This window comes from Scyliorhinus canicula, chromosome 31 (assembly GCF_902713615.1).
Source record: "Scyliorhinus canicula chromosome 31, sScyCan1.1, whole genome shotgun sequence".
In the NCBI taxonomy this organism is placed as follows: Eukaryota; Metazoa; Chordata; class Chondrichthyes; order Carcharhiniformes; family Scyliorhinidae; genus Scyliorhinus; species Scyliorhinus canicula.
In genome coordinates this window covers 6,999,118-7,027,045 of record NC_052176.1, presented here as the reverse complement: position 1 = coordinate 7,027,045, position 27,928 = coordinate 6,999,118, and the positions used below count along the sequence as shown (strand labels likewise).

Below are 27,928 nucleotides of genomic sequence, written 5' to 3'. Positions count from 1 at the left end.
AAGGCCTTTCGGCCAGCCGTTCGCGCCGGTCGGCGTGGCCCCAAAGGCCGCTGGCGCCAGTCGGCGGAGCGGGAGCCACTCCGGCGCGGGCCTAGCCCCTAAAGGTGCGGGGAATGCCGCACCTTTGGGGAGGCCCGACGCCGGAGTGGTTGGTGCCACTCCGCTACGCCGGGACTCCCCGCCCCGCCGGGTAGGGGAGAATACCGCCCATTGTCTGAGTGAACTTCAAAACGGGGAATATTTGTGGGGGTTCCCAGGCTGTGGAGCTATTGACGTTCCCCAGAAAGTCCACTTCGAGCCCAGGAGGAAGTGGAACGCGAGCGAACGGGGAAGGCAGCTTGGTCGGGTCAGCAGAGCATCCGGTCGAAGGAACCTCCAGCCGCCCCGACCGCTCGGCACAGAGCCAAACCACCCACTACCTGGAGAGGAGACACAACTTCGTTCGAAACGAACAGGTCCCTACGCGACTCAGAAGGAAAGTGTAGGACACCCCGAACTGGAGAAGGAATGAATGCACAGTCCCTCTGATAGGCTCAGGAGGCTGTGGGTGGGGACAGCTCCTCCAATTCTTTATCTAGGGCTAATATCACAGCGGGACAGACACCGAGCGAGAGAGAGAGAGAGAGACAGGATACCGACAGAGGAGAGAGCTCAGGTGCAGAGGTGAGCAGAATTTTCTCGAAATTCATTATGTTTACGTCAAATAAAAAATTGTTGGTCCTTCTGGACTTCTTCACACTCTATTCCGAGTTTATTCTCTCTCTCTATCCCGGGTTTATACTCTCTCTCTCTATTCCGAGTTTATTCTCTCTCTCTATCCCGGGTTTATTCTCTCTCTCTATCCCGGGTTTATTCTCTCTCTCTATCCCGGGTTTATTCTCTCTTCTCTATCCCGGGTTTATTCTCTCTCTCTATCCCGGGTTTATTCTCTCTATCCCGGGTTTATTCTCTCTCTCTATCCCGGGGTTTATTCTCTCTCTCTATCCCGGGTTTATTCTCTCTATCCCGGGTTTATTCTCTCTCTCTATCCCGAGTTTATTCTCTCTCTCTATCCCGAGTTTATTCTCTCTCTCTATCCCGAGTTTATTCTCTCTCTCTATCCCGGATTTATTCCCTCTCTCTATCCCGGGTTTATTCCCTCTCTCTATTCCGAGTTTATTCCCTCTCTCTATCCCGAGTTTATTCTCTCTCTCTATCCCGGGTTTATTCTCTATCCCGGATTTATTCTCTCTCTCTATCCCGGGGTTTATTCTCTCTCTCTATCCCGGGTTTATTCTCTCTATCCCGGGTTTATTCTCTCTCTCTATCCCGGGGTTTATTCTCTCTCTCTATCCCGGGTTTATTCTCTCTATCCCGGGTTTATTCTCTCTCTCTATCCCGAGTTTATTCTCTCTCTCTATCCCGGGTTTATACTCTCTCTCTCTATTCCGAGTTTATTCTCTCTCTCTATCCCGGGTTTATTCTCTCTCTCTATCCCGGGTTTATTCTCTCTCTCTATCCCGGGTTTATTCTCTCTTCTCTATCCCGGGTTTATTCTCTCTCTCTATCCCGGGTTTATTCTCTCTATCCCGGGTTTATTCTCTCTCTCTATCCCGGGGTTTATTCTCTCTCTCTATCCCGGGTTTATTCTCTCTATCCCGGGTTTATTCTCTCTCTCTATCCCGAGTTTATTCTCTCTCTCTATCCCGAGTTTATTCTCTCTCTCTATCCCGAGTTTATTCTCTCTCTCTATCCCGGATTTATTCCCTCTCTCTATCCCGGGTTTATTCCCTCTCTCTATTCCGAGTTTATTCCCTCTCTCTATCCCGAGTTTATTCTCTCTCTCTATCCCGGGTTTATTCTCTATCCCGGATTTATTCTCTCTCTCTATCCCGGGGTTTATTCTCTCTCTCTATCCCGGGTTTATTCTCTCTATCCCGGGTTTATTCTCTCTCTCTATCCCGGGGTTTATTCTCTCTCTCTATCCCGGGTTTATTCTCTCTATCCCGGGTTTATTCTCTCTCTCTATCCCGAGTTTATTCTCTCTCTCTATCCCGGGTTTATTCTCTCTCTCTATCCCGAGTTTATTCTCTCTCTCTATCCCGGGGTTTATTCTCTCTCTCTATCCCGAGTTTATTCTCTCTCTCTATCCCGGGTTTATTCTCTCTCTCTATCCCGGGTTTATTCTCTCTATCCCGAGTTTATTCTCTCTCTCTATCCCGGGTTTATTCTCTCTCTCTATCCCGGGTTTATTCTCTCTCTCTATCCCGGGTTTATTCTCTCTCTCTATCCCGGGTTTATTCTCTCTCTCTATCCCCGGGTTTATTCTCTCTCTCACTCTATCCCAGGTTTATTCTCTCTCTCTCTCCCGGGTTTATTCTCTCTCTCTATCCCGGGTTTATTCTCTCTCTCTATCCCGGGTTTATTCTCTCTCTCTATCCCGGGTTTATTCTCTCTCTCTATCCCGGGTTTATTCTCTCTCTCTATCCCGGGGTTTATTCACTCTCTCTATCCCGGGGTTTATTCTCTCTCTCTATCCCGGGTTTATTCTCTCTATCCCGGATTTATTCTCTCTCTCTATCCCGGGTTTATTCTCTCTCTCTATCCCGGGTTTATTCTCTCTCTCTATCCCGGGGTTTATTCACTCTCTCTATCCCGGGGTTTATTCTCTCTCTCTATCCCGGGTTTATTCTCTCTATCCCGGATTTATTCTCTCTCTCTATCCCGGGTTTATTCTCTCTCTCTATCCCGGGTTTATTCTCTCTATCCCGGGTTTATTCTCTCTCTCTATCCCGGGTTTATTCACTCTCTCTATCCCGGGTTTATTCTCTATTCTGGGTTTATTCTCTCTCTCTATCCCGGGTTTATTCTCTCTCTCTATCCCGGGTTTATTCTCTCTCTCTATCCCGGGTTTATTCTCTCTCTCTATCCCGGGATTATTCTCTCTCTCTATCCCGGGTTTATTCTCTCTCTCTATCCCGGGTTTATTCTCTCTCTCTATCCCGGGTTTATTCTCTCTCTCTATCCCGGGTTTATTCTCACTCTTTCCCAGGTTATGGATGATTCTGACCTCTCGCTGTGTTTTTCTCTCAGACGTCGTGAGATGCCGGGTGTCCCGGAGTTGTGCGGATCCGGACTGATCCTGGTGCTGCTGCTGGTCTCAGGGGGATTGAGTCCTGATCCCGGGGAGCCGGAGCCCGGCTGTCAACTTTACCGTAAGTCGGGTCAGGGAGAGAGGGAATGGGGGAGATGGGAGGGAGAGAGAGATAGTGAGAGAGAGCCCGTGAGAGAGAGTGGCATTGAGTGAGAGAGATAGTGAGAGAGAGATAGATAGTGAGAGAGAGTGGCATAGAGTGAGAGAGATAGACAGTGAGAGAGAGTGGCATAGAGTGAGAGAGATAGTGAGAGAGATAGACAGTGAGAGAGAGTGGCATAGAGTGAGAGAGATAGTGAGAGAGAGATAGATAGTGAGAGAGAGAGACAGTGAGAGACAGTGAGAGAGAGTGGCATAGAGTGAGAGAGATAGTGAGAGAGAGTGGCATAGAGTGAGAGAGAGGTAGATAGTGAGAGAGAGAGAGACAGTGAGAGAGAGAGAGACAGTGAGAGAGAGAGTGGCATAGAGTGAGAGAGATAGTGAGCGAGAGATAGATAGTGAGAGAGAGAGAGACAGTGAGAGAGAGACCGTGAGAGAGAGTGGCATAGAGTGAGAGAGATAGTGAGCGAGAGATAGATAGTGAGAGAGAGAGAGACAGTGAGAGAGAGACCGTGAGAGAGAGTGGCATAGAGTGAGAGAGATAGTGAGAGAGATAGACAGTGAGAGCGAGATAGACAGTGAGAGAGAGTGGCATAGAGTGAGAGAGATAGTGAGAGAGAGATAGATAGTGAGAGAGAGAGACAGTGAGAGAGAGTGGCATAGAGTGAGAGAGATAGTGAGAGAGAGATAGATAGTGAGAGAGAGTGGCATAGAGTGAGAGAGATAGTGAGAGAGAGATAGATAGTGAGAGAGAGACAGTGAGAGAGAGTGGCATAGAGTGAGAGAGATAGTGAGAGAGAGATAGATAGTGAGAGAGAGAGAGACAGTGAGAGAGAGAGAGAGACAGTGAGAGAGAGACCGTGAGAGAGAGTGGCATAGAGTGAGAGAGATAGTGAGCGAGAGATAGATAGTGAGAGAGAGATAGATAGTGAGAGAGAGTGGCATAGAGTGAGAGAGATAGTGAGAGAGAGATAGATAGTGAGAGAGATGGCGATAGACAGAGAGATTGCGACAGACAGCAGGAGAAACACAGAGAGACACACAGAGTGAGAGAGACAGAGAGAGAGAGATAGATAGTGAGAGAGAGAGAGACAGTGAGAGAGAGAGACAGTGAGAGAGTGGCATAGAGTGAGAGAGATAGTGAGAGAGAGATAGATAGTGAGAGAGAGAGAGAGACAGTGAGAGAGAGTGGCATAGAGTGAGAGAGATAGTGAGAGAGAGATAGACAGTGAGAGAGAGTGGCATAGAGTGAGTTAGTGAGAGAGAGATAGATAGTGAGAGAGAGAGAGACAGTGAGAGAGATAGTGAGAGAGAGATAGACAGTGAGAGAGAGTGGCATAGAGTGAGAGAGATAGTGAGAGAGAGATAGATAGTGAGAGAGAGAGAGACAGTGAGAGAGATCGTGAGAGAGAGATAGACAGTGAGAGAGAGTGGCATAGAGTGAGAGAGATAGTGAGGGAGAGATAGATAGTGAGAGAGATGGCGATAGACAGAGAGAGATTGCGACAGACAGCAGGAGAAACACAGAGAGAGGCACAGAGAGACACACAGGGTGAGAGAGACAGAGAGATGGTGAGAGAGACAGAGAGAGAGGCAGAGTTGGAGACGGAGAAAGAGTGAGAGACAGGGACAGTCAAATTGGGAGAGAGACAGAGAGATAGAAAGAGGGAGGGGGACATCTTTGACAAATAGGGGGAGTGAAATGGACATGTAGAATATGAAAGAGTTGGAGGAGCGAGAGACAGATAGAGGGAGACGAACAGAATCATTGTTTGAGAGAGCGAGAGATACCCACAGCTAGAACATATAACATACAATGCAGAAGCAGGTCATTCAGCCCATCGAGTCTTCACCGACCCACTTAAGCCCTCACTTCCACCCTATCCCCGTAACCCAATAACCCCTCCTCACCTTTTTGATCACAAAGGGCAATTTATCACGGCCAATCCACCTAACCTGCACGTCTTTGGACTGTGGGAGGAAACCGGAGCACCCGGAGGAAACCCACGCACACACGGGGAGGACGTGCAGACTCCGCACAGACAGTGACCCAGCCGGGAATCGAACCTGGGACCCTGGCGCTGTGAAGCCACAGTGCTAACCACTTGTGCTACCGTGCTGCTCTCTAGGGGGCGAGAGATGGACATAAAGGATATTAGAGTTGGAGGAGGGAGAGACAGAGTGTCAGGCAGACCAGCATTGCGAGGGACACACACAGGGGCAGAAACAGGGAGTGACACAGTGAGCGTGTGAGGGAGGGAAACAGAGACAGGGACACGGAGGAAACTGGTGCTAAGGGGAGAGGGTGAACCGGGAGTGTCATGTGAGAGTACCTTTAAGAAATGGGTGTTTAAGAAATGTACCTTTAAGAAATAGATGTTTATAAATGGGTGTGTATATAAATATCTGTAGTGAGAGTACCTTTAAGAAATAGATGTTTACTACTGCAGTGATGTCAGAGGTGGAGCTGGGCTGTCTGTCAGCTTTTTACTTTCGTTTTAGGCTGTTTGCTGCAGGGTGGGTTTTAGTTTAGTTTTCAGAGCTGGATAGCTGCAGTCACAGCCAGAAGGTGTATGAATCTCTCGCTCTGTAATCTAAAGACTGTAAATCGATCCTGGTGATTTAAAACTAATAACAGTAGTGACTTTAACCTGATGTGCTTCTGGTAAAAGGTGTTTAAGTCTTATGGATGTTAAAAGGAAAGCTTAAAGGATTACTTAGTGTTGTATTCTTTGGGGGTTGCATTTGAATTGGGGAGCACACGGCCCACTCTACAGGTGTGGCACAGCAGAAATGGAAAAGTATTTTTTAAAGCAAAACAATGTTTATTCTATGAACTCAAGTTAACCTTTTTAAAACATACAGTGAACATCTTAGCAACCATCAATTCAAATACAACCCCCAAAGAATACAACACTAAGTAATCCTTTAAGGTTTCCTTTTAACATCCATAAGACTTTTTAAAAAAAAACCTTTTACCAGAAGCACATCAGGTTAAAGTCACGACTGTTATTAGTTTTAAATCACCAGGATCGATTTACAGTCTTTAGATTACAGAGAGAGAGATTCATACACCTTCTGGCTGTGACTGCAGCTCTGAAAACTAAACTAAAACCCACCCTGCAGCAACCAGCCTAAATCGAAAGTAAAAAGCTGACAGACAGCCCAGCTCCACCCACTCTCTGACATCACTGCAGTAATAAACACCCATTTCTTAAAGGTACACTCACTACAGATATTTATGTGCACGCCCATTTATGAACACCCATTTCTTAAAGGTACTCTCACATGACACAGATCAGCCATGATCTTATTGAACGGTGGGACAGGCTCCGGACGGATGGCATTGTTGGTGGGGGGGGGGGGGGGGGGGGGGGGCTGAAGGAATCTGTCAAGACACAGTCCCTGAGCCATGTGGTGAGACGTGACACGTGGCCTATTAGACCATAAGATGTAGGAGCAGAATTAGGCCACTCGGCCCATCGAGTCTGCTCCGCCATTCAATCATGTCGGTGGGTGGGGGGGGGCTTGCTCTGCGGGGGGGAGGGGGGGGGTAATTCCTGTACAGGGCGACGATGGGCTGAGCGAGCTGTATCTCTACGCTGTCTGAGTCTCCCTCCCGCTCCACCCTCCCCCCCCCCCCCCCCCCCCCCACTCTCTTTCAGCTTTCAATCTGACCATCAAGAGTGATCGCCGGGGTACGTGCCGGGGGTCCCAGCTGATCCAGGCCTGTGTGGGTTACTGCGAGTCGAGTGCTTTCCCCTCCAAGTACTCCGTCCTGAAGGCCAGCGGATTCAAGCACAACATCACGTCCGTGTCGCAGTGCTGCACCATCAGCAAGATGCAGAAGGTAACCCCGACTGAAACCGTGTCGGAATCATCTCACTCTGTCTCCATTCTTCTGTCACCCACCCCCCGTCCTCACCTCTCTCATTCCGCAACCCCCTCCCCTGCTCCATCTATCTCCCCTTCCCTCTCTATCTGTTGGGTTGAGTCTCTGACTGGGATCTTGCTGTGCTTTCCTCCCCCCCCCTCCCCCCCAGGTGAGAGTAAGGCTGTCCTGCGGAAACAGGAGGGAAGAGATCGAGATCTTCACTGCCAAATCCTGCCGCTGTGACATGTGTCGACTGTCCCGGTATTGAAGACCCCAGTGTCCGGCTCCCGGAGCCCCCGGCCCCTCTACCACCACCCAAAGAAAGACTTTCATCCCTGTGCGGCCTTCCGCAGCCCTTCAGATGTCGCTTCCATCTTGCAAGAACCAATAAAGTACTTGTTGAAATGTGGTCACTTGTTGTTAATCAATTCCTGGAATTTACGGTGCAGAAGGGGGCCATTCGGCCCATCGAGTCTGCACCGGCCCTTGGAAAGAGCACCCTATCCAAGCCCACACCTCCACCCTATCCCCGTAACCCAGCAACCCCACAATTTTTGGGCACTAAGGGGCAATTTAGCGCGGCCAATCCACCTAACCTGCACATCTTTGGATGTGAGGAACGCGACGGTCGGTTTACACACAGCAAGATCCCACGAACAGCAATGTGATAATGACCCAGAGGGTCTGTTTTTGGTGACGCTGGAGCCCTAGAGTTCCCCCCCCCCCCTCCCCCACCTCCCGCTCTCACCCCACCTCACAAGGGCAGGGCGTCGCTAATAACCTGCCGGTGGCTTAAAAGAAAAGGGACGTGTTGTAGAAGTTTTTCGCCTCGCACTCATCAGAACAGACCCAAGAATGCCGACTCTTAAACTATCACAATTTACACTGTGGGAGAAAAGAGTCGCGGAAGTGACACCTCATGGCGCTTCAGGAGGCCATTCAGCCCATCGTTTCTGCAACCCCTCGCGAAATGAGCGTTATGATTTAGGGCCATTCCCCTGCCTTTTCCCCGTACTCCCTGCACATTGTTTCGATTGCAACAGTCGCCCTACACCCTCTCGAAAGCCTCGATTGAACCTGTCTCCTCTCCTCTCCCAGGCAAACCCATCCCAGACCCCCAACCGCTCACCGTGTTGAAAAGCTTTGGGCGCGATTCTCCACAAATGCGGAGAGTCGTAAAGGCTGCCGTGAAACTGGCCGTGTTTCACGGCAGCCTCCGCGCCCCCTCCTGGGACCCGATTCTCCCCCCCGGGCGGGGCTAGCAGCGCGGCCCCGTGAACCACGGCATCGCGGCCTTAGCGTCCGTCGCTAAACCCGCCCGCCAAGGGTCACGGCGGCTGACATGCACGATGACGTCAGCCGCGCATGCGCGGATTGGACGGCTCCAACCCGTGCATGCGCAGATCACGTCATCACGCATATGCGTCAAAACCGCGCATGCGCGGGCGTCATGCCCCTCAGCCGCCCCGCGGACTGATCCAGCGGGGCGGCGGTGGAACAAAGAGTGCGCGGGGTTCGGACCCGCTGCCCGCGATCGGTGGGCACCGATCGCGGGCCCACGCCACCGTTGGCACGGCCGTGGTGCGGCCGTGCCAATCGGTGCCATGGTTGTCGGGAACTGCACTTTGCGGCCGTTTTCACGAACGGTGAGAGCAGGTGTGTTTGCGTTCGTGAAAACGGCCGTAAAGACCTGGGAACTCGGCCCATCGGCCAGGGGAGAATCGCTGTTCGCCGTAAAAAAACGGCGAGCAGCGATTCGTGTCGAGGGGCGGCCGTGAGGGGGGGGGGGAGAATAGCGGGAGGTCGGGAAAAATGTCGGGAAGGCCCTCCCGCTATTCTCCGACCCATCGTGGGCAGCGGAGAATCGCGCCCTTTATTCTCACATCACATTTGCTTCTTCTCAGGATCCGTTGCCTGAATCGCTGACGGAAGCATCAATTGAAATAAAATGAAATGAAAATCGCTCATTGTCACGAGTAGGCTTCAATGAAGTTACTGTGAAAAGCCCCTAGTTGCCACATTCCGGCGCCTGTCCGGGGAGGCTGGTACGGGAATCGAACCATGCTGCTGGCCTGCTTGGTCTGCTTTAAAAGCCAGCGATTTAGCCCAGTGTGCTAAACCAGCCCCTATTTCATCTCAATCAAAAAAAGTATAAGGATCCCTTGGCATGTGGGTCGTAGCGCCCTATTTCTCTACTTACATAGAACATACAGTGCAGAAGGAGGCCATTCAGCCCATCAGGTCTGCACCGACCCACTTAAGCCCTCACTTCCACCCAATCCCCGTCACCCAATAACCCCTCCTAACCTTTTTTGGACACTAAGGGGCAATTTATCACGGCCAATCCACCTAACCTGCACGTCTTTGGACTGTGGGAGGAAACCGGAGCACCCGGAGGAAACCCACGCAGACACGGGGAGAGAACGTGCAGGCTCCGCACAGACAGGGACCCAGTAGGGAATCGAACCTGGGACCCTGGCGCTGTGAAGCTACAGTGCTAACCACTTGTGCTACCGTGCTGCCCTGTGGATGCCAAGATACTGGGCAAGGTGTCCGCAGTGTGGTTGGAGCCTCCCTCATGTTATTGGGGCAGATCAGACGGGCTTCGCCTAAGGATGACACTTACCTACTGTGCCATGTTTGCCAAATGGTTTCCTCCGGGTGCTCCGGTTTCCTCCCACAGGCCCCGAAAGACGTGCTCGTTAAGGTGAATTGGACATTCTGAATTCTCCCTCCGTGTACCCGAACAGGCGCCAGAATGTGGCGATGAGGGGATTTACACAGTAACTTCATTGCGGTGTTAATGTCAGCCGACTTGTGACAATAATAAAGATTATTATTATTAAATGTGCTGCTTTCCCTGTCTGAGGGGTGGAATCCGGAGGTAATTGTCGCTTTGGATGTCGAGGAGGGTAGAATGGGGGCAGCCTATTGCGGCCTGGGAGAGATTAGAGTTGGGGGTCCAAGTTTGTGTCTTCGTACAACTGTTGTACAGACCCCACCAGCTAGTGTCCACGCCAATACCACGAGATCGGGGTACTTCCCATTAAATAGGGGAACGAGACAGGGGTGCCCTATGTCCCTCCTCCGATGGACGATAGGGCCTTTGAACAAAGAACAAAGAAAAGTACAGCACAGGGACAGTCCCTTCGGCCCTCCAAGCCTGCGCCGACCATGCTGCCCGTCTAAACTAAAATCTTCTACACTTCCGGGGTCCGTATCCCTCTATTCCCATCCTATTCATGTATTTGTCAAGATGCCCCTTAAATGTCACTATCGTCCCTGCTTCCACCACCTCCTCCAGCAGCGAGTTCCAGGCACCCACTACCCTCTGTGTAAAAAACTTGCCTCGTGCATCTCCTCTAAACCTTGCCCCTCGCACCTTAAACCTATGCCCCCTAGTAATTGACCCCTCTACCCTGGGGAAAAGCCTCTGACTATCCACTCTGTCTATGCCCCTCATAATTTTGTAGACCTCTATCAGGTTGCCCCTCAACCTCTGTTGTTCCAGTGAGAACAAACCGAGTTTATTCAACCGTTCCTCATAGCTAATGCCCTCCGTACCAGGCAACATCATGGTAAATCTCTTCTGCACCCTCTCTAAAGCCTCCACATCCTTTTCGTAGTGTGGCGACCAGAATTGAGCACTATACTCCAAGTGTGGCCTAACTAAGGTTCTATACAGCTGCAACATGACTTGCCAATTTTTATACTCAATGCCCCGGCCAATGAAGGCAAGCATGCCGTCTGCCTTCTTGACTACCTCCCCCACCTGTGTTGCCCCTTTCAGTGACCTGTGAACCTGTACACCAAGAGCTCTCTGACTGTCAATACTCTTGAGGGTTCTACTATTTACTGTATATTCCCTACCTATATTATAACACTATATTCCCTGTTTAGCCAGCAGCACGGTTCGATTCCCGTAACAGCCTCCCCAAACAGGCACCGGAATGTGGCGACTCGGGGCTTTTCACAGTAACTTCATTGAAGCCTACTCGTGACAATAAGCAATTTTCATTATATTAGTTTCCAAAAGGTATTCCCTCACATTTGTCCGGATTAAACTCCATCTGCCATCTCTCCGCCCAAGTCTCCAAACGATCTAAATCCTGCTGTGTCCTCTGACAGTCCTCATCGCTATCCACAATTCCACCAACCTTTATATCGTCCGCAAACTTACTAATCAGACCAGTTACATTTTCCTCCAAATCATTTATATATACTATGAACAGCAAAGGTCCCAGCACTGATCCCTGCGGAACACCACTAGTCATAGCCCTCCAATCAGAAAAGCTCCCTTCCATTGCTACTCTCTGCCTTCTATGACCGAGCCAGTCTGTATCCATCTTGCCAGCTCACCCCTGATCCCGTGTGACTTCACCATTTGTACCAGTCTGCCATGAGGGACCTTGTCAAAGGCCTTACTGAAGTCCAGATAGACGACATCCACTACCCTACCTGCACCAATCATCTTTGTGACCTCCTCGAAAAACTCGAGGGCTTCAGGTAAGTGGAGAGGAATAGTGAGGGGAGGGGTGGAGCACAGAGTGCCCCTGTACGCTGACAACCTTTTACTCATTGTGACGGACCCTGTCCGCACCGCGGGCGATGTTATGCAGCTTCTGAGCCGATTCGGCTCATTTTCAGGGTACAAGCTAAACTCCCTGGCCAGGGGAGTCAATCTCGGGGTGTGTGGTGATATGCATCACTGTAAATACACAAGGGGTTAATGTAAATACACCAAGACTAAGTAAACACTAGAGGGAGCACCGGAGACGTCATGACACGCAGACATACAGCTAATGAACACATAGAATAGGACACGGCCAATGGGCAGTCAAGACACCCAGAGATGACACTACCACAAGGGGGCATTACACAACCCATCTATAAGGACGGGGCACACATGCTCTGTCTCTTTCCACAGGCGACACTTAGAGAGAAGGACAGGGGCAGATCAGAAGTATCACACCCACCACGTGGCTTAGAGCAGACTGGCTATTTAGACAGAGTTACTATAGCAAGATTAGCAGGAGAGTCGAACTGATAGAGAACTGTGCTAATGGTTCAATAAATCACATTGAACTTACTTCAAAGTCTGGAGTATCTTTTGGGTCAAAGCTGCCTCCAGTTGCAGCCTGTGTTATCCCAGAGTACGTAGCACATCAGGGTGCTATCTTTCTGTGTGGCTGGTTCCGGCTTTAGGTATCTGGGGATCCACGTAGCCTGGGATTGGGCCCGTCTCCATGAACTGAATCTACTCGCCCGGTAGTGAAGGATTCGTACTTTCGGTGTCCTCCATTTTGAACGGGCCAGTTCTGTAAATTCAGCAGGACTCCATCTTGGGCAAGGCATGAAAACCAGACATTTTTTTTTTTTTAGAAATAATTTTTATTCAAATTTTCACATTTTCACAAAAAAGAAAACAACATAAAATTCTAAGAACAAAAAAAAAACCATAGAACCCCCCCCCCCCCCCCCCCCCCCCCCCCGCTGTAAATACAAAAGAGAAACAGTGGGCGCGATTGTCCGCCCCCCCACGCTGGGTAGGAGAATAGCGGGAGGTCCTCCTGACATTTTTCACGCCCTCCCGCTATTCTCCCCCCCCCCCCCAGGGTTTCTGCTGCTGCTGACCTTTTGTTTTTACCGTTCTGCCAGGAGATCTAGGAATGGTTGCCATCTCCTGAAAAACCCCTGCACTGACCCCCTTAGGGCAAATTTCACCCTCTCCCATTTAATGAACCCCGCCATATCGTTGATCCAGGCCTCCACGCCTGGGGGCCTCGCATCCTTCCACTGAAGAAGAATCCTCCGCCGGGCTACTAGGGACGCAAAGGCCAGAACACCGGCCTCTTTCGCCTCCTGCACTCCCGGCTCCACTGCAACCCCAAATATTGCGAGTCCCTAGCCTGGCTTGACCCTGGATCCTACCACCCTCGACACCGTCCTTGCTACCCCCTTCCAAAATTCCCCCAGCGCTGGGCATGCCCAGAACATGTGGGCATGGTTTGCTGGGCTCCCTGAGCACCTAATACACCTGTCCTCGGTCCCAAAAAACCGGCTCATCCAGACATAACCCTTATCAGCTAAGCCCATGTCCAGGAATATCTCACGGCCCCCTGACATCAGTTTTTCCCGTCAACGATCGTCCTGTGGGCCAGTGAATATGACCGATCGTCAACGGACACAGGCCTCCTCCGCCTGGGATAACAGAAACTTGCAGGTTTTCCAAATGGCGTGGCCGAATTAGGCCTCCTTGTGGTAGTATGACTAGGGGTATTACGGTACCTGGGAGTGTGAGCTGCCATTGGTGCAGAGGGCTCGCTGCCCATTGGCCCAAGTATCGTATTCTCTGGATTCCTATTGGCCAAGAGGAAGGTAGCTCCGCCTACGAGGCGGGGTATAAGAACCCGTGCTCCCCAGCAGCCAGGCCATTTCCTGTACGTCTGCTGCCGGGCTCACTTCTTGCTGATTAAAGCCTTTCGTTTCGGACTTCACCTACGTTTCGTGTCCATTGATTGTGCATCACTCCTCAAAACCAAAACGCTGGTTGTGATAATCATGGACTTCAGGCCTGAGATCAGGCTAACATTACACAAAGTACCAACAATTAGCTCCGGGGTTTCGCGCCTTCAAGGTAACTGGACTGCTCACGTCTGGAAGGAACTGCGGGCGCCGGGTGGGTGGGTTCGGGGTGGTGGGGGGGGGGGGGGAACACTCACAGATGATCATTATATGCTAATCACGTTTCATAATCCCTCTGTTTCCCATTCAGGAAACCAGTATTGCAATCTTTCTGTACCAGTCCTGTATAATATTCTGTAAGTCATAAGCCTTTGTCTTAAAAGTAAAATGACCCAGTCGGTTTCATAGAATTTACAGTGCAGAAGGAGGCCATTCGGCCCATCAAGTCTGCACCAGCTCTTGGAAAGAGCACCCTACCCAAGCCCACACCCCCACCCTATCCCCATAACCCAGTAACCCCACCCAACACTAAGGGCAATTTTGGACACTTAGGGCAATTTAGCGCGGCCAATCCACCTAACCTGCACATCTTTGGACACTAAGGGGCAATTTAGCACGGCCAATCCACCTAACCTCCACATCTTTGGACACTAAGGGGCAATTTAGCGCGGCCAATCCACCTAACCTGCACATCTTTGGACACTAAGGGGCAATTTAGCACGGCCAATCCACCTAACCTGCACATCTTTGGACTGTGGGAGGAAACCAGAGCACCCGGAGGAAACCCACGCAGACACGGGGAGGATGTACAGACTCCGCTCAGACAGTGACCCAAGCTGGGAATCGAACCTGGGACCCTGGAGCTGTGCAGCATTTGTGCTAACCACTGTGCTACCATGCTGCCCTCAGGAATGAAGGCTGGGCCCTCATGGCAGGCTAGCTGATAAGAGAAAGTGTTGTCTTTGTCTTCATGGATCTAGGCTGCTGGCTTCAGCCAGTTAAAGGCGGGGGGAGTTTGCAGACATCGATTCCGCCCCTGTACTTTCGAAGGAGTGTCAGGCCAACAGATATGCCTGCCGTATAGAATCCCTACAGTTCCACCGTTCACAGGAGACTCCCCGAACATTTGGAATAATAACTGATGGAACCATCAGTTCAGCGAACACGTGTAGTTGGATCTGAACAGAGGCTTTAATACACTTACAATAGAGCCAGCCTATTCGTCGTTGAACTTCAGGTGAACTGGCAGGCTGGCTCTAAGGCACTGATCTTTATACATCAGTCCCAGGGGGAGGAGTCCTGGGCGGAGCCAAGGGAGGAGCCCAGTACAAACTCTCGCGTACTCCCAGAGCGACTCCCCCTGGTGGTCGGATAGTGCAACTGCACTTACAATGGGTAGATAACGAACATATATACATGGAGTGATATTGGCAACTATATATAGTGTGAATCACATTCACCAGAATAACGTCATCGTGCAAACCTCTGGGGGTCTTGACTAAGCATTACTTTTTAGAAAAAGACAAGAATATAGACTAGTGGGAGGGGTACTAAGGAGTGGTAAATACGGTCTTACGATGTAACCTCAGCTCTCGGGCTTGTAAGCCGAGATGTGTTTTGCTGACTGCTTGAGTGAAGGGTAGACAAAAGCTCCTCTCCTGGCCGTACACAATCTTCAATAAAGCTTTTGAACGTAACTATCTGTGCTTGCTCCTTGAATACTTTTCTGCGTCTCACAGTAGGTAGGATCAAGGCCGATCTGCGAAGGTAGGATAATCTTTCCCCAGTCCTTGCCGGGCAGGGGTCCAGTCAATTAAGATGAACATTTGATGAACAAGATTTATGCTTGCAAACCGGCCGGTCTTCGTCCCCGGAGTCATTTTTTTGAGGAGTCGAGAAGAGTCGATGACGTTATATGGACGGGGCAAGAGCACGAGGATTCGTGGAGCAATCCTGCAAAGGGATAGGCAGTCGGGAGAGTTTGGCATTGCCAAACCTGGGCCGCTAATGCGGAGAAGGTGTTGGGTCGGTGCGGTGACCCAGGAGCTGCGTGGGTGCAGATGGAGTCAAAGGTCGTGCAGAGGGTCGGAGGGCATTGGCCTCGTTCCCGTTCTCACTGGCAAAGTATTCGGCAGCTCCAATGGTTGAGACAATTTCGACAGCATTTTAGAATTGGGATCAGTGTTGAAGCTGGCTTCCATTTCTGCTGAGCTTCTCATAGAGCGATAGAGCACAGAAAAGGCCCTTCGGCCCATCATGTCTGCGCCAGTGATAAACAACCACCTCACCCATTCTAACCCCGTATCCCAGCACTTGGCCCACAGCCTTGTCGGCCCCGGCATCGCAAAGGCTCATCTAAATCCTTCTGAAATGTTGTGAGGGTCTCTGCCTCCACCCCCCTTTCAGGCAGCGAGTTCCAGACCCCCACCCCCCTCTGGGGGAAAAGGTTTTTCCCTCACATCCCCTCGAAACCTCCTGCCCCCTCACCTTAAATCTCTTCCCCCTCGTCATTGATCCCTCCACCAAGGGGAAAAGTTTCTTCCTGTCTCCTCTATCTGTGCCCCTCACCATTTTATACATCTCAATCCTGCCCCCCCCCCCCCCCTCCCCACCCCCCTCCCTCTGCTCCAGGGAAAACAACCCCAGTCTATCCAATCTCTCTTCATAGCTGAAACTCTCCAGCTCCAGGCAACATCCTGGTAAATCCCCTCTGCCCCCTTCCCAGTGGCTATCACATCCCTCCTATAATGTGGATTCCAGAACTGCCCACAATACTCTAGCTGTGACCTAACCAACATTCTATACAGTTCCAGCATAACCTCCCTGCTCTTAAACTCTACGCCTCGGCTAATAAAGGCAAGTGTACCATAGGCCTCCTTACCCACTGTATCCAGCTGCTCTGCTACCTTAAGGGACGGGTGTACATGCACACCAAGGACCCTCTGATCCTTGGGGGCTTCCCAGGGTCCTGCCGTTTATCATGTATTCCCCTCGCCTTGTTTGTCCTGCCCAAGGGCATCATCTCACACTTATCCGGATTGAACTGCATTTGCCACTGATCAGCCCATCTGACCAGCCCGTCTATATCCTCCTGTAATCGACGGCCACATCCTCCTCACTATTTACCATCCCATCAATTTTCATATCATCCACAAACTTACTGATCAACCCTCCTACGTTCATATCTAAATCATTGATATAAACAACTAACAGCCAGGGCCCCAACACTGATCCCAACGGGACCCCACTGGACACAGGATTCCAGTCGGATAAACACCCCTTTGACCATCACCCTCTGCTTCCTGCCACTCGGCCGATTCTGGGTCTAATTTCCTTGCATCCCGTGAACTCTGACCTTCACCAACAGTCTCCCATGTGGCACCTCATCAAAAGCCTTGCTGAAGTCCGAGTAGACTACATCAACTGCATTTCCCTCATCTACACACCCGGTCATCTCTTTGAAAGATTCAATCAAGTTGGTCAGACATGTCCTCCCCTTAACAAAACCATGCTGACTGTTCCTGATTAATCCCTGACTCTACAAATGCAGATTCATTCTGTGTCTCAGATTTGCTTGCAATAGTTTCCCCACCACTCGGGTTAGACTGACTGGCCTGTCATCTCCTGGTTTATCCTTTCCTCCCTTCTTCAATAATGGTACCACATTGGCAATCCTCCAGTCCGCCAGTGCCTCTCCTGTGGCCAGAGAGAAATTGAAAATCATTGCCACTGTCCCTGCTATTTCCTCCTTGCCTCACTCAGCAGCCTGGGATACATTTCATCTGGCCCTGGAGCTTTGTCTACTTTTGAACCTCCCACTCAGAACCTCCTCTCTGCCTATATTAATCTATTTTATTTTATTACAGTCCTCCTGATTTTGTCATGTGTGTGTACCTTTAAGAAATGAGTGTTTATAAATGGGTTTGTATATAAATATCTGTAGTGAGAGTACCTTTAAGAAATGGGTGTTTACTACTGCAGTGATGTCAGAGAGTGGGTGGAGCTGGGATGTCTGTCAGCTTTTTACTTTCGTTTTAGACTGTTTACCGCAGGGTTGTGTTTTAGTTTCGTTTTCAGAGCTGGATAGCTGCAGTCACAGCCAGAAGGTGTATGAATCTACCTCTGTAATCTAAAGACTGTAAATCGATCCTTTGGTGATTTAAAACTAATAACTGCTCTCAGTAGTGACTTTAACCTGATGTGCTTCTGTTAAGTGTTTTTTTCAAAGTCTTATGGATGTTAAAAGGACAGCTTAAGGATTACTTAGTGTTGTATTCTTTGGGGGCTGTATTTGAATTGATGGTTGCTAAGATGTTCACTGTATGTTTTAAAAAGGTTAACTTGAGTTCATGGAATAAACATTGTTTTGCTTTAAAAAATACTTTTCCATTTCTGCTGTACCTGTAGAGTGGGCCGTGTGCTCCCCATACCACAATCTAGTAAAAGTTGTGGGTCAGGTGAACTCCATGATACACTTTGGGGTTCTCCAAACCCTGGGCCCATAACACTTCACACATCTCCTGTACTGAGTAGCACTACTCCCCTGTATGCTTCACCCGATGCTTCTGTCTATGTATTTACATGTATTTATCGTATGTCCTATGTGGTATCGTTACTGGGTTAGCGATACAGAGACCCAACGCTGGGAACCCTAGTTCGATTCCCACCACGGCAGATGGAGAAATCTGAATTTCGTAAAATAAGAACATTTGATCGTGAAACCCATTGTCGCTTGGGCTACAATTAGTTCACCAACGTCCCCCTTTCGGGAAAAGGAGGAAATCTGCCGCCCTTACCTCGGTCTGGCCTACAGGTGAATCCAGACCACGCCCCACACACACACACACACACACACACAGCAATGTGGTCAACTCTTAACACGCCCCCCCCCCCCCCCCACAAACACACAGCAATGTGGTCAACTCTTAACTCCCCCCCCCCTCTGAAATGGGCCGAGCGAGACACTCGGTTCAAGGGGGCAATTAGGGATGGGAAACAAACGCTAGACGTCAACATTCCAAGAAAGAATTGTCAGGCACGGCTTCTTCCTCTTGCAAAATCTCTGCCGACTAAATGCGGTGACGATTAAGGAACCCTCAACAACAGACTCCCCCTGCTGTTTATGTCCGGCCTAACCCGCCCCTCTCCTTCGCTATTTTACGTCTCCCTCGTTCCTGGAATGGGTAGGATTGAATTTCCTGCGTTGCTGGCGCTGGGCAGCTTGCCAGGGTCTCGGATATTTTGGAACCGAAGGAATCAAAGTTAGTGCATCCTCTGGCCGGGGTTCTCGGCCTCCCCAGCCGCGCGCCTCTCGGCAGCGGGATTGTCCGCGCCCGTCGCGAGGTGCCCCACGTTGCTGGGGAGCCCCCCACCCGGGGGTGCGCTGCCGCCGCAGAACTCCAACCGTTGCCTCTGCCGCCATCTCTTAAAGCTCCAGGAAAAGCCGGCCAGCAGTCCAGGGGATTTGCTGATTAAAGTCGCATTCGTTTCTCCAGTACTATCCCCATAGAACCCAGTCCAGAAGGAGGCCATTCAGCCCATCGAGTCAGCACAGACTCTCTGAAAGAGCAGCCTAACCCAGGCCCTATCCCCATAACCTAACCTGCACATCTTTGGGCACTAAGGGACAATTTAGCACAGCCAATCCACCTAACCTGCCCATCTTTGGACACTAAGGGACAATGTAGCACGGCCAATCCACCTAACCTGCACATCTTTGGGCACTAAGGGACAATTTAGCACGGCCAATCCATCTAATCTGCACATCTTTGGACACTAAGGGGCAATTTAGCGCGGCCAATCCACCCAACCTGCACATCTTTGGACTGTGGGAGGAAACCGGAGCACCCGGAGGAAACCCACGCAGACACGGGGGGAGAACGTGCAGTCTCCGCACAGACAGTGACCCAGCGGGGAATCGAACACGGGTCCCTGGCACTGTGAGGCAGCAGTGCTAACCACTGTGCAGCCCATCCCTCTACTAACAATAATATCCCTCAGTTCCTCATTCTCGCTGGGTTCTTGGCTGCCACTATTGTAAAGTATGTTTCATGTCTCTGCCATTTCCTAAGTGCCCATTATAATGTCGCCCGTCTCGGCCTGTAACAGGCCCACATCCATTTTCACTTATTTCTCCCCTTATCACCATCTACTTTGTCAATCTACGTCTGTGTTCCGAGCTAGTTTACACAGATTTCCATTTCCCTTTGTCAATCTCCTGGTCGGACGGACATACGAACGAGGAGCAGATGGAAGGAGGCCATTCGGCCCTGCTCTGCTGTCCATTAGGTTCCTGGCCTTGCATGTCAGGATCCTGAACTCCTGATAACCTTTGACCCCCCCCCCCCCCCTTCCCCTTGTTCGTCAAGAATTTATTTCCCTCTGCGTTGGAAATATTCCCTGACTCCACCGCTCCCTGGGGAACAGAGAAAAGTACAGCACAGGAACAGGCCCTTCGGCCCTCCAAGCCTCCGCCGACCATGCTGCCCGACTCAACTAAAATCTACACTTCCGGGGTCCGTATCCCTCTATTCCCACCCTATTCATGTATTTGTCAAGATGCCCCTTAATCGTCACTATCATCCCTGCCTCCACCACCTCCTCCAGCAGCGAGTTCCAGGCACCCACTACCCTCTGTGTAAAAAAACCTGCCTCGTACATCTCCTCTAAACCTTGCCCCTTGCACCTTAAACCTATGCCCCCTAGTAATTGACCCCTCTACCCTGGGGAAAAGCCTCTGACTATCCACTCTGTCTGTGCCCCTCATAATTTTGTAGACCTCTATCAGGCCGCCCTCAACCTCCGTCGTTCCAGTGAGAACAAACCGAGTTTATTCAACCTCTCCTCAAAGCTAATGCCCTCCATACCAGGCAACATCCTGGTAAATCCCTTCTGCACCCTCTCTAAAGCCTCCACATACTTCTGGTAGTGTGGCGACCAGAATTGAACTCTATACTCCAAGTGTGGCCTAACTAAGGTTCTATACAGCTGCAACATGACTTGCCAATTCTTATACTCAATGCCCCGGCCAATGAAGGCAAGCATGCCATCTGCCTTCTTGACTACCTTCTCCACCTGTGTTGCCCCTTTCAGTGACCTGTGGACCTGTACACCTAGATCTCTCTGACTGTCAATACTCTTCAGGGTTCTGCCAATCACTGTATAATAATATAATCTTTATTATTGTCACAAGTAGGCTTATATTAACACTGCAATGAAGCTACTGTGACAATCTCCTATCGGCACACACTGTTCGGGTACACGGAGGGAGAATTCAGAAAGTCCTCATTTCCTGACAGCACGTCTTTCGGGACTTGTGGGAAGAAACCGGAGCACCCGGAGGAAACCCACGCAGACACGGGGAGAACATGCAGACTCCGCAAAGACAGTGACCCAAGCCGCAAATTGAACCTGGGACCCTGACGCTGTGAAGCAACAGTGCTAACCACTGTGCTACCGTGTTTCCCACCTGCATTAGACCTTCCAAAATGCATTACCTCACATTTGTCCGGATTAAACTCCATCTGCCATCTCTCCGCCCAAGTCTCCATACGATCTAAATCCTGCTGTATCCTCTGACAGTCCTCATCGCTATCCGCAATTCAACCAACCTTTGTGTCGTCCGCAAACTTACTGATTAGACCAGTTACATTTTCCTCCAAATCATTTATATATACTACGAGCAGCAAAGGTCCCAGCACTGATCCCTGCGGAACACCACTAGTCACAGCCCTCCAATTAGAAAAGCTCCCTTCCATTGCTACTCTCTGCCTTCTGTGACCTAGCCAGTTCTGTATCCACCTTGCCAGCTCACCCCTGAGAATCAGGCCTCTTATTTCTTAACTACGTCCCCTAGTTCTGGTCTCTTTCCTTTGTTCATTCCCGGGATGTGGGCGTTGCTGGTTAGACCAGCATTTATTGCCCATCCCTAGTTCCCTTCAGAAGGCGGTGGGCGAGCTGCCTTCTTGAACCCGCTGCAATCCCTGAGGTGTAGGTACACCCACTGTGCTGATAGGAAGTGTTCCAGGATGTTGCCCCGGCGACAGCGAAGGAACGGCCGATATATTTCCACTCGGGCTGGTGAGTGACTTGGAGGGGGACCTCCAGGCGGTGGGGTTCCCAGGTATCTTGACAACCCTGTGAGATCTTTGTCCCTCGAACTCCCACCCATATCCCATTCCACAACTGCTAATCACCCATCCAACTGCCATGGTTCTGAAATCTGGGACCCCTCCACCCATCAGATCAACGGTTTCAAAACACAACGAGGGTGTTGGATGGCAAGTTTTGAATTAACATTTATTTATTATGTTTCTCTCCGGTTATAGGTCTTGCCTGAGGATCCATTACCCAGGGAAGAATCTCTTGGCGTCGTCCATGCTTCAAAATCAACTCCAGTGAGTGCGGCCTGTGGAATAGGCCTCAGTCCATCCACTTGCCCTCTGGAGAAAATCCCTTGTCCAAAAAGATTCCTGCTCACATTGCAATCTTCAAAATTCAAATTCCCCGGGTGAAGCCTGCGGGAGTAGGCCTCAGTCCATCTACTTGTCCTCTGGAGAAAATCCCTTGTCCAAAAAGATTCCTGCTCACATTGCAATCTTCAAAATTCAAATTCCCCGGGTGAAGCCTGTGGACTAGGCCTCAGTCCATCCATCCAACCTCTGAAGAAAAGCCCTGGTCCCAGGATTCCTGCTCACATTGCAGTCTTTCAAAATTCAAATTCCTCGGGTGAAGCCTGTGGAGTAGGCCTCAGTCCATCTACTTGTCCTGTGGAGAAAATCCCTTGTCCCAGGATTCCTGCTCACATTGCAGCCTTTCAAAATTCAAATTCCCCGGGTGAAGCCTGCGGGAGTAGGCCTCAGCCAGCGCTCCCTCTGGAAGTATTCTCACTCCCTCGTCCTCCCCACCCAAATTCTCCTCTTTGTATTCCGGACCACCTTCCAGTCCTCCAAATAAAAAATCCCAGTCCACTTAGTAAAGCGTTGGATGGCAAGTTGAGGGAAACAAACTTGCAGAGCTACAGGGGTAGAGAAAGGAGGACTGACAGGATTGGCGCACAGGGAGCCCACATGGCCTCCATGGAGCCAATGGCCCCTTTCTATGCAGAACTACTCAATGCTCACCCTCTCTCTTCAAAACGTTCCTTAAACTCGTTTCATCCATCCTGTGATGAATGCCGGAATTTTATAAGACGCATTTGGCACAGTAAATGTTAAAAACCCGGGTTAGCATGGTGGTTAGCATAAATGCTTCACAGTCCCAGGTTCGATTCCGGCTTGGGTCACTGTCTGTGTGGAGTCTGCACGTCCTCCCCGTGTGTGCGTGGGTTTCCTCCGGGTGCTCCGATTTCCTCCCACAGTCCAAAGATGTGCGGGTTAGGTGGATTGGCCATGATAAATTGCCCGTAGTGTCCTAAAAAGTAAGGTTAAGGGGTGGGGGGTTGTTGGGTTACGGGTATAGGGTGGATACGTTGGTTTGAGTAGGGTGATCATGGCTCGGCACAACATCGAGGGCCGAAGGGCCTGTTCTGTGCTGTACTGTTCTATGTTCTAGTGTGTGCGGCTGCTGCAGTCTTGTTTTCTTTTATTCGATCTGGGTTTACAAGACAAATGGCGACACATGATAATTAAAGCATCGTAAAAGTTGGGCAGATTAAATTTTATTGGTACGAAGATGATTCCCTAGGAAGTTGTAAAGTCGAGGCCTGGGGCTGGATTCTCCGATTTTGAGTCAAAGAGCAGAGGATCTGTGGCGTTTTACCGCGAAAATAAATCAGCGGCGCCCCCCCCCCTCACCGATCCTGCGAGGGGCTAGCAGCCGCGGTGCACAAAACACTCGGCTTCGATGATATAAACGGCCGGGTCTCTGTCCGATCACCCATTTTGAAATTGGCGTCGGGGAAACGGTCAATCCCGCCCACTGTGTTTAGATTTAGTAAGGTGCCGTAGTTAACTGGAGCAGCCAGCCACCGGAGCAGTCAGCAGTTGGGTTGCAGTCTGGAGTTCAGTTTGAAGATTTGGCGGAGAACAGAGCAGCAGTTTCTCAAAAGGCTGGTAGGTTAAACAGCAGTTTGACACAGGCAAGAATCGGCAAGCTGGTTTCCGGCTTTAAAAAAATCTGAAGTGCCCAATTCTATTTTTCCCCAATTAAGAGGCAATTTAGCGTGGCCAACCCACCTACCCTCCACAGCTTTTGGGCTGTGGGGTGGGGGGGGGGGGGGGGGTGGGGTGTGGGTGAGACCCACGCATACACGGGGAGGAATGTGCAAACGCCTCACGGACATTGAAAGCTGGTTTCCTGCCGGATCTCTCTCTCCAAGCGTTTACGCAAGACATTTCTTTACAGCAAACATTCCTGGGTGTTGGTTAACTGCGTTTAAAAGTGGATTTTGACCCGAATTGGGTTTTGCCCGAGTGGAGATAAAGGACAGCAGTGAGGAGTTAGTGTTTAATCATCATTCTTCAGCAACGTTTACCGGGTAATTGTACGCTATTTTCTTTCTGATGTCAAAGTTAGTAATACTGTGTGACGAGTGAAGTTTATTTCAATATACCCGATTCCTATTTGTGCGTGGAACGAAGTGTCCTTTGCTCACAATCTTACAAATTAAATAGAATATTGGGGTTTGTGTCCGCTACCGTAGCAACTGGGGGTCAGATCCGGGTTCGTAATAATCCCAATACCTCCTTGCGTCTCGGTGCCACGTTTGCTGTTGACGCTCCTGGGAAACATCTTGGGGAATGTCGGACGGCGATGGAGGCAAAGGGAGATGTTGTCGAAATGGCACATTTCTCCCACATCAGGAGCTGGGGCACCAGGCACGGCCGCGGGCCTGTGAGGGGAGCAGGCGGCCGACGCAAACAACTCCCCGCCTGCTAATATCTGCACAGAGTAGGCAGTTTGTAAATTGATCGGGTTGACCTCTATCTCAGTCAGCATCCAGGCTGCCAGCGCAATGTACTTCGGATTGCTTTTTTTGGGCGCTTTGCGAGACAAGATTTTGGTCACAAACTAATTCCAGAAATTAAATTAGGACAGACAGGAGATAGAATCGCTCATTGTGTTCTCCAGATGATACAACGTCCAGTCAAGTTCTGGGAGGAAGGCTGGTCGAGCTGTGGTTGCAAGAACGGAAATTAATTCGGCGACAATCGCTCCTGTGGGTAACGTGTCCCACTGAGATACGGACCTGAAAGGGTAACTTTGCTTCAGTCAGCTGCCCCATGATTATCACCCCCATATTAGAGACTTGAGCCCATAATCCAAACCTCTATTCACACTGAGGTACTGAGGGAGTGTCGCACTGTCAGAGGGTCAGTATTGAGGGAGAGCCACACTGTCAGAGGGTCAGTACTGAGGTAGTGCCGCACTGTCAGAGGGTCAGTACTGAGGGAGCACTGCACTGTCAGAGGGTCAGTACTGAGGGAGTGCTGCACTGTCAGAGGGTCAGTACTGAGGGAGCTGCACTGTCAGAGAGTCAGTACTGAGGGAGTGCCGCACTGTCAGAGGGTCAGTACTGAGGGAGTGCCGCACTGTCAGAGGGTCAGTACTGAGGGAGTGCTGCACTGTCAGAGGGTCAGTACTGAGGGAGTGCCGCACTGTCAGAGGGTCAGTACTGAGGGAGTGCTGCGCTGTCAGAGGGTCAGTACTGAGGGAGTGCTGCACTGTCAGAGGTCACTAGTGAGGGAGTGCTGCACTGTCAGAGGGTCAGTACTGAGGGAGTGCTGCACTGTCAGAGGGTCAGTACTGAGGGAGTGCCGCACTGTCAGAGGGTCAGCACTGAGGGAGTGCCGCACTGTCAGAGGGTCAGTACTGAGGGAGTGCCGCACTGTGGGAGGGACAGTACTGAGGGAGTGCTGCACTGTCAGAGGGTCAGTACTGAGGGAGCGCTGCAGTGTCAGAGAGTCAGTACTGAGGGAGTGCCGCACTGTCAGAGGTCACTAGTGAGGGAGTGCCGCACTGTCAGAGGGTCAGTACTGAGGGAGCGCTGCACTGTCAGAGGGTCAGTACTGAGGGAGTGCTGTACTGTCAGAGGGTCAGTACTGCGGGAGTGCTGCACTGTCAGAGGGTCAGTACTGAGGGAGTGCTGCACTGTCAGAGAGTCAGTACTGAGGGAGTGCTACACTGTCAGAGGGTCAGTACTGAGGGAGTGCCGCACTGTCAGAGGGTCAGTATTGAGGGAGTGCCGCACTGTCAGAGGGTCAGTACTGAGGGAGTGCTGCACTGTCAGAGGGTCAGTACTGAGGGAGTGCTGCACTGTCAGAGGGTCAGTACTGAGGGAGTGCTGCACTGTCAGAGGGGTCAGTACTGAGGGAGTGCCGCACTGTCAGAGGGTCAGTATTGAGGGAGTGCCGCACTGTCAGAGGGTCAGTACTGAGGGAGTGCTGCACTGTCAGAGGGTCAGTACTGAGGGAGTGCTGCACTGTCAGAGGGTCAGTACTGAGGGAGCGCTGCACTGTCAGAGGGTCAGTACTGAGGGAGCACTGCACTGTCAGAGGGTCAGTACTGAGGGAGTGCCGCACTGTCAGAGGGTCAGTACTGAGGGAGCCGCACTGTCAGAGGGTCAGTACTGAGGGAATGCTGCACTATCCGAGGGTCAGTACTGAGGGAGCCGCACTGTCAGAGATGCTGTGTTTTGGATGATGCATTGAACCAGCCCCCCCCCTCCCCGTTAAGATACCACGCCCACAGTTGATGGAAGGAAGTGGGATGGGGGGGGGGGGCGGATTCCTCCCTGGAGCAGAGGGGGCTAATCACCAAAACCCGACCATCGGCACGAAAAACGAGGGGCGCCGAGCGGCCTCTTGCCAGCGCTGTCTGTGGGATCGGGCTGTGCGGCGGCCGATCGGCTGGTTTCCGGGACCCGTAGGCGGCTGGGGCCACCCCCGTTGGCGCGCGCGGTAAGTGAGAGACAGGCAGAGGCAGGTTTGTCATTCTTTTTGCCGTTTTTATTGCACCCAGGTGGAGCGAGGCGGACAGGGCCGAGCGAGCCGAGCGCGCCGACCGCCCTGCTGGTCCTCTCTACATAGTGGGCAGGACCCAGCCTCGCCGGGGGGTACAGCAGCACATCAGTAGTGTATTGTGACTCTTATACGTTAACCTACTTAGACATTGCTACACATCGCACTGGTGGACCAGGAATCTGCAGGGGCAAGTGAGGGCAGGGGAGGAGGAGGGGGTGGGCGGGGGAGGAGGAGGAGGAGGAGGGGGTCGATAATTTACTGGTTTCCCTCTCTCTCCCCCCCCCCCCCATCATAAGTATGGAGATGCGTTAACAGTCATTGGTGTCCAAGGGGTGTCACAAGATGGAGGGTTGCTGTCCGCCTTACCATCCAGGAGAGTTGGCGTCTGTCAGTCGGTCTCCGGCCGTGTGGAGTGCCTCGCGATCTCGCCCCCCCCCCCCCCCCCTCCCTCGCTCTCTCCCGCCTCCCACCTCCGGGCCGCAGTCGCAGGGGAACGGTACGGGCTGCTGAGGTGGTTGGGAGCGGGCGTGAATGAGACGCGACATGGCGGCAGCGGTTGACGCTGGGGACGGGGACGGGGGGCAAGTGCCTGCTTCCCATCGCCGATATCTCGATATAATCGGAGCCCCCTCACGTGGGTGGGTGTTCCGGGCGTGAGGAAATGTTGCCGCAAGTCAACACCAGGCCTTTGGGGGGGGGGGGTTTTGGTCCAGCCCGTGACCCTCACTGTGAACACCTCAAGCAGCAGCCGTGGGGGTCAGCTACCCTCTCTCCACCCCTCCCACCCCCCCGCCCCCCTACCCTGCCATCACCTCTCAAACCATAATCCGGCCATTCTTCCCCCCCCCCCTCCCGAGCATCTTATTGGACCCTGACCAATGGCTCTGCAGATCACGACCTATGACCCACTGGGGAAACAATGCAATCTGCCCCTTGACCCCTGCTAGGCAAAGCCAGGCGGTCTCGCGGGTGCTGACAGACAGTCATTCCGTGTCCACACACCACCCCGCATTCAAATCACACCAATCCCCCACCACGCCCTCCCCCAAATCCATAAGGGGTCACCCGGGGGGGGGGCGGGGGGAAGAGGTGGTTCGACACAGAGGCGGGGCATGGCTCCGAGCGGTCAGCCCTCAAGGTTGAAACCTCTTCAGAGGAACCGGGCAGGGAGATCCTGGGGTGGTAGGGGGAGGGGAGCAGAATTATCGATGCCCACAGCCCCCCCCCCCCCCAACCCCACCCGTGAAACTATCAGCGGGAGCCCGGAGCGGAGATGGGGAAGGAGACCGCGGCCTGGGCAGGTGGTCACCGGAGCATTCTGCGGCGTTGGGCTGTTGCACAGCGGTCTGCGTTTGCCCCTTGCTTGCCCCGGGAGAGATTGCGGTTCAGGAATTC

General features: G+C 51.6%; 2 protein-coding genes across 2 annotated transcripts in view; one reads left to right on the top strand and one right to left on the bottom strand.

Moving 5' to 3' along the window:
- The first annotated feature begins 102 nt into the window (after nucleotides 1–102).
- On the top strand, nucleotides 103–7,499 carry gpha2 (glycoprotein hormone subunit alpha 2). The gene is made up of 4 exons (XM_038787470.1): nucleotides 103–663; nucleotides 3,073–3,194; nucleotides 6,898–7,082; nucleotides 7,276–7,499. The coding sequence occupies exons 1-4, from the start codon at nucleotides 512–514 to the stop codon at nucleotides 7,372–7,374; spliced, it is 558 nt and encodes a 185-aa protein (XP_038643398.1). The 5' UTR covers nucleotides 103–511; the 3' UTR covers nucleotides 7,375–7,499.
- Nucleotides 7,500–17,109: 9,610 nt separating this feature from the next.
- Nucleotides 17,110–27,928, bottom strand: part of LOC119958846 (membrane-anchored junction protein) — a 44,289-nt gene continuing 33,470 nt past the window's right edge. The window contains exon 10 of the mRNA XM_038787350.1: nucleotides 17,110–17,267. Within this exon, the coding sequence (XP_038643278.1) occupies nucleotides 17,110–17,267 (158 nt within the window). The remainder of the gene's footprint in view (nucleotides 17,268–27,928) is intronic.